This window comes from Meriones unguiculatus, chromosome 19, assembly GCF_030254825.1.
Source record: "Meriones unguiculatus strain TT.TT164.6M chromosome 19, Bangor_MerUng_6.1, whole genome shotgun sequence".
Classification (NCBI taxonomy): Eukaryota; Metazoa; Chordata; class Mammalia; order Rodentia; family Muridae; genus Meriones; species Meriones unguiculatus.
This window is the reverse complement of record NC_083366.1, coordinates 56,417,918-56,429,329: the sequence shown is the minus strand read 5'-3', so window position 1 is coordinate 56,429,329 and position 11,412 is coordinate 56,417,918. Positions and strand designations below refer to the sequence as shown.

The window sequence follows — 11,412 nt, the reverse complement described above, 5'->3', positions numbered from 1 at the left end:
GTGTGGCCCCGCAAGGACTCACCCGGATGCCCATTGGTCCTCCCTAGATAAGCTCTTAGTGTCGACAGGTACATCTTATTTCTTATTATACAGTCTAGCTTCTTCCGTATAAGCTAAGGCCAAGGCTCTTCTAAAGAACAGTGCTCAAATGTGTGTTCCCTCGTTACAGGGAGCCGCATGCGTTCTTTAGGCATCCATCAGCGGTAACAGCAAAACCTACACAACACTGTGCCGTCAGACGTGATGAGCCTCAAACTGGGCATATCTAAACAGAGTGAGATCAGTTAACCTCATTAACTGATTCCCTATGATAGATTTTTCTCTTTGTGTGCATGCGTGTGCGTGTGTGTGTGTGTGCTCTGATAAGCAAAAACTTATGGCGAAATGTACTAAAGCACACTTTATTAAAAGTTATACAGGGAAAAAAACAACAATTCAATTAGGATTACATACATTTGAATTAGAAAAAAAACTGCAATTAATATGCTACCTATAACACAATTCACTAGGTTAAAATGAGAACATACTGCTCAATACATAGTCTCCACTGATCCAATCATAAACTAACTTTGTGAGTGCGCTTAACGTATATGGGCTTTAATTTCTCTAAAATGAATTCAAATGCTCCAATGTACACACAGCCCTCTGCAGACAAACTTCACGGGAGACTTAGCAGTGATCTCAGGTTAGACCATTTCTCCTTGGCTGAGCATGTGGTTTGGGGTAGAGGGATGGAGAAATGGGACTATCTGAAGAGCAAATGCGTTTTCTCCCAAATAATTTCATGTCCAACTTTCTTCATCCTTTCCATTTTTAGATTTCCTTTCCCTTCAGGGGGCTTATGAAATAATCTCTGTGCAGCTGCTGAAGTTCTGGTTTCCACAAAACTATTCTCAATTTAAAATAAAGCTTACTTTTAAAATCATGTGAAAAGTAAACCACTTGAAATTTCTGAACATCGTGGATTCTCCTGCTACTGGGCCAAGATTGAATATGAAGGTTAGTTTCTGTGAACAAATGGAGATGATGAAAAAAGCTGAGATCCCACCCTATCCCACCCTATCCCACCCTAAATTAGCAGCTACTAAGGGTTGTTTGCTGCTAAGCGTAGCTCTGAAGAACAGCTCTTGGGCCAAGGCACCACAAACTCCATCTCCATCTCCCACCTCAGGCTGTTCTACCTGGTGGAAAAAGAAATGAAGAATAGTGATTAGTCAAGGCACAACTACCACACATCTTGGGCCCCGGGAACTCACAGCCAACAACACCGAAACTCCTTTTTCTGAGCCATGTCTGCGGCTCTGGTCTACTGGCAGCTCCCAATCTTAAACACAGCCCTTTGGTTCTTTCTGTACTAAACCATTAGGAAGAAGGCAGAGAGAATGGAAACCAAGTATTCAGCAAGTTAAGCTGTAAATGAATATGCTTCCTACGCTGTAACTACCGAATCCCAGCACGGAGTTATTTCGCAGACAGCTTCAGTACATAGACATTTTTAAGTATGGGTGCTTTGCTGCATGTGTGTCTGCACACAAACTGTGTGCAGTGCCCAAGGGGTCCAGAAGAGGGAATCAAATCTGGAAAACGGAGGTATGGTATGATGGTTGTGAGCCTCCGTGTGGGTGCCGGGGATTAAACCTGGGTCCTCTGGAAGAGCAGCCAGAGCTCATAGCTATTGAGCCCTCTCTCTAGACTCCTGTTTTAAATCTTATGGCTCTGCGTGTATGTGTGTGCACACATATGTGTGCGCATGAGTGTGCTTGTTCACAGAGGTTGGAGAACAATTTTCAGGATTCTCTCCTCCCACCGTGTGGGTTCCAGGTATTAAACTCGAGTTTTAGTGGCAAGTGCCTTTACCCCCTGAGCCATCTGCCTGCTCGGAACTTCATTTTTGATATGGTAGGAATGTTGTCTGCATGCTAAGCAGCCACTGTTTCTCCATGTTTGGCACATAGTTTGATAGACAGGCGCCAGCACTCGATTATAAAGACTGAATGACTGGCCCAAGGGCCTACTCGTGGGGTTGGAGGAATCTCAGAGCAGAAAGGTAGCATAAAGCATCAGGTTTTTCAGTGCTTCCTTCCCCCACCTCAGTTCACAAGAGCTGAACAATGCCAGTGTCTTTACCTACCGGAGGGTGCAATCATAAAGCTAGGTTTTGGCTTCGCTTATAAAGACTGAGTTAAGCCTGGAAGAGATTGCTCCATCACTTACTACACTCACATATCAGGCATCATGTATCTCTGTATGAAACACAGTTACTCTGTAGATTGCCTCATGACAATTCCTGAAGAGGGTCTGTGGCAACCCAGGTCCTCGATATAAAAGCTTCGCTTATATTTCCACTCAAGTCTATTTTAGAACAGTCTTTGTTGATACCACTGGCCTACACGGAGGAGGCATTTTACAGCCACCACTCTAAGCTTGGAATCCTTAACTCCTTGAAGCTGAATGCTAGAGACCAAAACAATGTAGTTTGAGGGTGTCCTTGGTACATCCCTAGGAAAAGAGATAATGCTGTCATTGAGACGAACACCTGACCAGAAGGCGACCACCAGACACCTGTGTGATTGTGACTGAGCTAGCTGGCCTCTAACAGGGATAATAAACACTGTGCACTCAGCCTAGACCAGGGAGCCCAATCAGCACTTGGGGTGAACTAAAAGCAGCATCGTTAACTGCCATTGCAAGCCAGGAGCAGTTTTCTTATGCCCGAGAGAGAAGAGAGAACAAAAGCAAAAGCTTCAGGAAGTGCATTTGGAAGCGAGAGCTATTCCCTGAGACTTTCTAAACTGACCAAGGGCCTGAATCAAAGGGGGATAGATGTAAACAGTGATTACTGTCCTGAAGAGACGGCTGCCTAAACTGGGTGTGAGGCTAATTGAAACAAATTAGTCTTCTGTGTTTCCGAAGACTTCTCTGAAGCTTAAAGCAGAGTTGCTTTCTATCAGCTGCTCTCAGAGTGTGGGCTTGGGAGCCCATAAAGAGCCAGAGATCCCATGAGGTCAAAACATTGGTAATAATGGAAATGACATTAACACATTGCTTGCTTTTTCCATTATCATCTCACCACCGTGAATTGGTATTTCCTAGCAGCTACAGGATTCAAAGGCAGGTACAGGAAGGGGAGAGGGAAGGGCAGCACCACTGATCAGGTGTCTGTGTGCCTGTGAACAACCCCTCATCCTTTTTTTACTGAGAGGTGGTACACCTGTGATCCCAGCACTCTGGGAGGCAGAGGCAGGCAGATCTCTTTGAGTTTGAGGTCAGCCTGGTCTACAAAGCAAGTTCTGGACAGCCAACTCTACACAGAAGAAGAAAAAAAAAAAAAAGGAGGAGAAGGAAGAGGAGGAGGAGGAGAGAGAAGAAGAAATGTCATAATGAGCCAGATGTGATGGCACATACTTTCAATCCCAACACATAAGAGGCAGAGGTAAAGGATCTCTGTGAGTTTGAGGCTAGCTTGGATTGCACAGTGAGTTCCATGACAGGCAGGGCTCCGTATAGAAACCCTTTCTCAAACAAACAAACAGCAAAACAACAACAAAAGATACTTCTCAAAAGTATGGTTTTTTTTAAGGTACCTCAGTTCTTGCTGATCACAGAATGATTAGAAGTCAGCCGACTGTTTCTCCCAAAACTCCTGAAATGGAGCAGAGGTTTTGACTAAACACTCCATACTTTCCTAGAAAAGGCCCTCTTTTGTCCCAGAGACTGCACAAACCATGAACTTGCCAGAACATCCTTCTCAAGGCATTTGACAGTCTGGAGATCCTTCTCCAAGTTGCTCAGATGCTGAAGAACAGAGCTGTGAAACCTCTCCAGCATGTTCAGTCTGCCAAACATGAAAGCATCAGACTTCAGTGAGACCAATTGGCTGTGACAGAACAGTCCCCAAGAGAACTTGTTCACTGGACAGCCTTGCCTTACGAGCATGGTGGTACCTTCCTTCTCTTCCCACCCTTTCATGTTCAGCGATTCCCCAGTCCCAGAAACTCTGTGACCCCTCATCTAGCCCCTGGCAGCAGCCCACAGGAAACCTCTATGTCATCACTAGCTTCACCACACAGGAGAGATGGCTCCAGGAAAGGAGACTGAGTGTACCTCCCCCTCCCTTCTTCCTCTGCTTTCTCTCCTCTGTCTGTCCTATCGCTGCTATGAGAGCTGTGGTCGGGTAGGTTCACATACGCTTTTCCTACCTCTGTGTTTTAGTTCCAGATTTTTCCAACAGTCACCAATCCTGTGTCTGCTGTCATTCTGTGTCACACAAATGTTGCTATACTGTCTCTCTTTTCCTTTAGGCTCAGTGTTCCATATAAAGAACAACAACTGTAGCTTTCTGCTCCTTTGGATATAGAATGTTAGAATCTTTGTCCCAGCATGGTATTATTGGAAAGTGATGGGAGTCAGGGCCTATTGGGGGATCTCAGATCACGAATGAGCATGTCCCAAAGGGGTCTGTGAGATCTGGGACTCGTTTCTTTTTCTTTCCTGTCCGCTGAGAAGTTCTCTCTACTACCTATTCTTGCCATGACACCTTCTTCGACCACAGAGCCCAGAGCAGTGGGGCCAATTAGTCACAGACTAGATCCTCCAAAACCATGGGCCAAAATATGTGCGTATACGCACACACAAGTACATACCCAGTTCTAATGCCACAGGGTCTTGGTCTACAATCTCAGCCTGATCTAAAACTCATCACGTACCCCAGGCTGGCCCAAAATCATGGCAGCTGCCTCAGCCTCTGATGTGCCGGAATCCCAGGCCTGGACCACCATGTGAGAGCCTGAAAGCTGGCCTGCATCGCTCTCACACACTGGGCCTGGGATAAGCAGCTGTCATCATTCACACGGGACTTAAGACACATGTTCAGTGTGTGTTGGCTGAGCGGATACGTGGCTGGGGGTAAGGCCCTTCAAATGCAGCAGGGACACCACAAATCCACAGCCCTCCATGGCTTTGTCTGGCCATAGCATATGCGTAAGAACTTGAAAAAAAAAGATTATGACTTATTATTCAAACGGTGCATTTTTTTTAAAAAAAATGTACTTTATTTAATGTACATGGTTTCTCCATCTGCATGTACACCCCTATGCCAGAAGAGAGCAACAGAGCCTAGTACAGATGGTCGCACCAGTGGTTGCTGGGAATTGAACTCAGGACCTCTAGAACAGACAGTGCTCTTAGCCACTGAGCCATCTCTCCAGCCCCAAAACAATGCATTTTAAGCCCAAGAACCTTTCTGTTTTGGCTAAGAAAATATGCCCCCCCATCCATTTCAAGCCATTCTCTCCAATGGAATCAGCTCTGCATTCCTCTCCCTGATGCCACTCAAATCTTTGTGTCAAAGATCTCATTCAAAAACCACATCCACAACAGTTGCTCTGAACTGATGCTAATTCCACAGAAATTCATCTCTCACTTCCCCTTCCTTCTTTGCTTCTCTGAAATGGAGAGACGTTGGTGTGTTGTGTGTTCTGTATCTTCTTATCAGAGTATGACATAAGATTTTCCCCTCTAACCATATTTAGGAGGGCAACTCATTTGTTGTTAGCTTTCTCAAGGCAGGCTCTCTCTGTGTAGCCTTGGCTCTCCTGGACTTGATTTGTAAGCCAGGCAGGCTTCGAACTCACAGCAATCTGCCTGCCTCTGCCTCCCTGAGTGCCGAGATTAAAGGTGTATGTCACCACGTCCGGCTAAGAGGGCAGTTCAAAGCGAAGGGCAGATTCCTGGTGCTCTGCAGCCTCTCATTACACATTTGCAAAGTTTTCCCGTCACAAGAAGTGGAAGATCTGTGCCTATTAAATAATGAGCATTCCTCTCCCACAGCCTCTAGAGTATTTTTCTGTCTCTACAGATTCCTGCTCACTTCAGTAAGCATCTCATTTAAGTGGAATATTTGCCCTCTAAGAGCCTGGCTTTTTTCTCTTAGAACAATGTTTTCAAGGTTCTCTAGTGTTTAATGTGTGTATTGTTTAAGTGTGTGCGTGTATGAAGGAGGGAAGGAGGGAAGGAGGGAAGGAGGGAAGGAGGGAGACAGGCTATCAGTTTAAGAGAGGAGTGACATGGAAGGAGTTGGAAGGAGAGCATTTGGGAGGGCCTCAAGGACTGAAAGGAAAGGGGGCAGTGGTGTAATAATATTTTAACTAAAAACAAATGCCTTCGAAAGGCTGGCTGACAGTGGTATGGTTACACCTCACTTGACCTAGTCTGTTTTAGCACAGCTCTCCTGGCTTGCCCTGCTTTGCAAGTGGACTGTCCTTTCCAAAGAAGCCTTTTTTAGGATTGATCATGAAGAGGCTGGAGGAGAAGTCTGAGTTCCAGCTTTGGTCTTGTAGATGGAGAACAAGACACCAGAAAGGTTGAGAGTTGCAGGAAGCCCCACACCCTTGACGCTATCTCCTCAGCTCCCCCACCACATATACACACATAATGAAGATAAATGTTGTTTCACCCCCATGACTTTGCTTTTCAATCACATATTTACCTGGACATGTGTATCTCGTCCCAAATTCTTGTTAGGCAACCTGGCACTTCCTTTGCCTCTTCTGAAGGACGTGGAATCTTTTTGTGCTTGAGCTAAAGCCATTAACAAAAAAAAGCACAATGTTCAGATTTGGGGTAAACATGATCCCTAAGTTGAGTGTTTACTTATTCCAAAGATACCACCAGCACAGAGTGATGCTCAAAGTCCTGCTGAGGGGTCAGTGAAGCATCATCATCCTGTGTACACTACAGACATTGCCTCAGGGTTAGAACAAGAGGAACTATAAAAACCTATATTCATGCTACTGATACAATGAATTGAGCAGTATGGATACATGTCCATCATTCGCTGGCTTATTGCAGAAAGCGGACTCTGGAGGTCTCCTGAGTTAGAGAGATGTTGGCTGGGTACGATATTTTTCTTGAATGTGCTGATACAGAAGTCATTAGGGAATTTCAAATAAGACTAAGTCCGAGGATCCTGAAATTGCCGTGATGTCCACATCACGGACAAGGCTGGGGAGGCTTGCATGGCCAGTGTCTCAAAGATCTGCTGTTATTAAAGAGATGCCCTCCACATCCCCTTCCCTGTGTCTTAGAGTCCACTCTCCTGCACTCGGATCCTTCCTTCTCTTTGTCTGTCACTATGGCCAAACCACTGCCTTCTGAGAACGCCACCAATGAAACCAAGCCTAAAGCATGGGCAGAGAGTAGTCTTATCACTATAATATTGCCATCAGAATGGCAATAAAGCCAATGACCACAGCCAAGATGAATGCACCTGCCTCATGCTCATGAGACCTTCATGCATGAAGGGTATCGGACTACTGAAGAAATGAAAGAAATGTGGTAAAGTCAGAATGAGCCGAGTTTTCTTTCTTTTGTCTTTTTGCCCAAATTTGTTGAGAGATAAAGTTGACAAATTAAAACATGGGAACTGTATGGACCGCTCAGTCCATTTGTGCCCTCTGGCCAGTACCTGGCCATTCCCCACCTCTCCCTGGCCTCCCATAACCACCCTCTGCTCTGCCTTCTGGTTTAGCTTTTGTACATCTCCCACATATAGGTGACGGCGTGCAGTGGGTCTGGCTCATTCCCCATTTCCTGCTTCAGTGCACTGGTACCTCAAATTTTCTTTTCAGATCTCTGGTGAAATTTTCAAAAGCCGATTTTAAAGCAGAACTGTTCGCACTTTCTGGTACGTCTTCTTGAGATAAAGTAGAAATTTCTAATAAACAAAAACAAAATACTAAAGGTAACTTTAAAATGCTCCCGCTTGGTCTCTCTGCTGGCCAGGGGATGGAACAGTTTGTCAGAATCACAGTTATAAACCACTGTTTATAATTATAAACCACCCCCAACTAGCTATCTGGATCTGATTCTGCAACACGGCTGACCCTCACTATGACCACACTAGCTCACATTCAGCGAGACAGGAAACGCCCGCTACCTCCCACCAAACCCCACCCTCTTTTCAAGTGTTCACTTCATCCAAACCTTTTCAGCATCTTAAATTGATCAATTGATACAGGGTCTAAGGAGGCAGCCTGGGTGTCACGGAAATTGTACAGAACACACAACCCGGGAGACAGTGAAATGGCTCAGTGGGTAAGGGTGCTTGTCACCATGCCTGATGAGTTGAATCCTTGGGCCCTATGTAACATAAGGAAAGAGCTAACACCGGAAAGTTGTCTTCTAACCTTCACACTTGCTATGTTGGATGGCCCAACATAGGATTTCTAGGTGCCAGACTTACCTAGGTATATAAGGTCTCTGTTCTAAAGGATTTGCATTCACCAATTCATTCATTCCTTACAAAAATCAAGAGCAGATGCTTCTAGGATTCACAGGCATCATCGACACCATCTGACTCCTGTAAGCTCACACCAGCAGCAGCTCCATGAATAGAACCCAGGCTGTCTCAAACCGTGATGTCTTGTGCCTCTAGACTTTCCAATTTGTGATTTTGGAGCCCTTCATTTCAAAATACATAGTACTATTTGTCCAGAAAGCTAGCAAAGCTCAAATAGACACGCGAGAGGACTCTCTTTGATTATAAATTATATATGCACACAAGTGTAATAACTATCAGCTTAAGCGGAAGCCTCTAATTTTAGAATCTTAAAGAAGAGCTGCAGAGCAGGAAGCAAAGTGCCACAGAAGTGGGAGGTGCTTGCTTTTACCCACACTTAGGTGTAAAAAAATTGTTCGTCTTGGAAAGAACAAAATGCTTAGCACATGGGCTGCTGCAGCCCTGGTGATCCTAGGACGTAGCTCTAGCTTATGACTCACAGTGACACATTAGGAACAGACACCTCAATCACACACACACCCCTCTTTGGCTGTTGGCTAAGCGCCTGAAGTCACCTGTCACAGCAGAGGCTCCTGGAGCATCTTCTAATCTTGAGTGCTTTGGGGCAACAACACTCTCATCTGGTGTCTCTAAACATAAACAGCCCTGTGATGAGACTCCTGTGTGCATATTTCTTGCCTTTCAAATGTATCTTGTCCTCTTTTCTTTGAAGATTTCTTGTGCGTTCACTGTTTCTGCACCACTGTATGCTGATGTAGGTCTTTCTACATCCATCTCTCCAACCAGCTCTTTTTGTATTCCCCCCAACCTGCCCCTTCTTACACTCATAACCTCTACAGACAGACAAACATACAGACACACACACACACACACACACACACACAGACTTTACTAAGTCCAGTTAGTACTGCATTTCTTTTCGTACCTTTGGTGCTGACTCCTTGGGATTGGGAAGAAGGAAAAAAAAAAACACCAAAGTGTTTCTCCCTCCCTCAGTAGCCACTGACTGCCAGTAGCCCTTTTTCTAGGGTGGGCTTTATACGGTTTTCCTGCATCTATGCTGGTGTGTCAATGTGGTCTCTGCAGGACTTGTGCAGGCAGCCATGTTGTTGAAAAATCATGGAAGCAATGCCTCTGCCCTGTCCAGAAGACACTGTCTCACAGTGTTAAATCTCAGTCCTCAGGCTCTTAAAAACACTTCCGCCTCCACTTCTGTGATTATCTTAGTCTTAGATGTAGGAGCTTTGTTGTAGCTGTCCCATCTGGGGGACGGGTGCCCCTGCGGTCATTTATTTTATGCACTTTCACTGACCACAGACCTCTTCTTGCCAGTGACTATTTAACTTCGATGCAACACAGGTAAAGCTCATCTCCTCGTTACTAATTCCTTACTATTGGCATATGGACTGAGCATACCTAAGCATTAAAGCGCTGATACCTAGTGATGTCTGAAAGACGACTTGGCCACAGACATCCCTTTCATGAGCTCAGACACATTTATGAATTCTCTTCTTCACAACGTACAGACAGATTCACAAAACGCACTGTTCTGAATAGAGCCTGGGCAGTGGACAGCAAAAACATTTCCAGCTGGCTGTGGCTGTAGGTTTATTTGCGAACCTTCTATTCCCTTCCTTTGGCCTTTGGTTTTTGTGTCTGTAGTATGTTGTTTTGCTGTTGTTACTGTGTGGAGTCATTTGGAGCCAGGTACCATGACACCTTAGGCTTGCTCCTTCTACTTGGGATTGCTTCTGTGATTAAGGTGTTTTGTACATTGTTAGGAATTTTAGGGTTCTCTCCCACCCCATTACTATGGAGAGTGTCGTTGAAAGTGTGATTAGGACTGCATTGAATCTGCAATCACTTTCTGGTACCTCTTGAACAAATGGTGTTGGGAGGAATGGGCACACATATAAAGGAAGGTGAAACTAGAGCCTTAATTCTCACCCTCTATAAAAGTCAACTTGAAGTGTATGAAAGATGTCACTATCAGATCGAACCTTTAAAACTACTTGAGAAAAACACAGGGAAGGCACGCTTCAAGATACAGATATTGGCGAGAACTTCCTGTAAAGAACACCAATTACCCACAAAATCAGAGTAAGAATTAATAAATGAGAGCACATAAAATTTAAAAGCCTTTGCATAGCAAAGGAGACAATTAACAGAATGAAGAGACAGCCTACAAAATGAGGAAATGTCTTTTTTGAGCTATATATCCAACAGGGAACAAATACTTAGAAAAAAAAAATAAAGAACTCCAAAATACATACAAATATCCAATCAATATCAAGTGGACTGAGCAGATGGTTTTTCAGAAAAGTTAAGCATAAACGGTCAATAAACATATGGGAAAACATGTGACAGCTGAAGTCATCGGAGAAATGCACCTAAAAAACACGCTGAAGCTCTGGCTCAGCTCAGCAGCCAGGCAAACAACATAGGTTACAAGGCGGAGTGCTGCCATCATAGACACGGCTGGTGGGAATGTCGATGAGTGCAGCCACTGCGGAAATCGGTATAACGGTATAACGGCTGCTCAAAACACTCAGAACAGAACCATCACACACCACAGCCATACCATTCCTGGGACCGCATCCAAAGGAATCGAAGTCTGCACGCTACAGAGACACCTGGGCCATCCATTTCAGGTACCGCCGAAAATGACCAAGTCACAGAATGAACCTATGTGTCCACCAGAAATGGAATCAACTAAAGAAAACATGGTGGTCAGCACCGCGTGACCCTGCCCAGGCCCATCGAGAATGGTACAAGAGTGTAGACCAGCTGACTGAGTTTGCCAGACCACCTCTCCTCTCTGCTCAAGCCTGTCGGGGTCTCACGGCAGTGCAAGCTATCTGGGCACGTTCCCCGGACCCCCACACAGGACCATTCGGACTTGCACAGGGGCAAGGCCACCAGGTGAGTCCCTCAGATGCCTACCCACACCACCCCTACACTCCCAGGCCAAGCATTAAACAGCACCCACCTTTACAACAGCCAGGCATGTCACCCAGGCTCACCAGGAAGAGCCACCCACACACCCTATCAGGAAGTCACCCCGGAGGCCCCATACCATCTTTTTATCCTCAGACCCCACTAGGGGTCACATT

At 45.3% G+C, this 11,412-nt stretch overlaps 1 protein-coding gene across 1 annotated transcript in view; it reads right to left on the bottom strand.

Annotated features, from left to right (window-relative positions):
- Positions 1–387: 387 nt before the first annotated feature.
- The window catches only part of Sycp2l (synaptonemal complex protein 2 like), a 52,558-nt gene continuing 41,533 nt past the window's right edge, over positions 388–11,412 (bottom strand). The window contains exons 23-28 of the mRNA XM_060372526.1: positions 8,854–8,928; positions 7,605–7,714; positions 6,488–6,579; positions 3,736–3,835; positions 3,585–3,643; positions 388–1,181 (exon numbers count right to left, since the gene is read on the bottom strand). Of these exons, the coding sequence (XP_060228509.1) occupies positions 3,611–3,643; positions 3,736–3,835; positions 6,488–6,579; positions 7,605–7,714; positions 8,854–8,928 (410 nt within the window). The 3' untranslated portion in view covers positions 388–1,181; positions 3,585–3,610. The remainder of the gene's footprint in view (positions 1,182–3,584; positions 3,644–3,735; positions 3,836–6,487; positions 6,580–7,604; positions 7,715–8,853; positions 8,929–11,412) is intronic.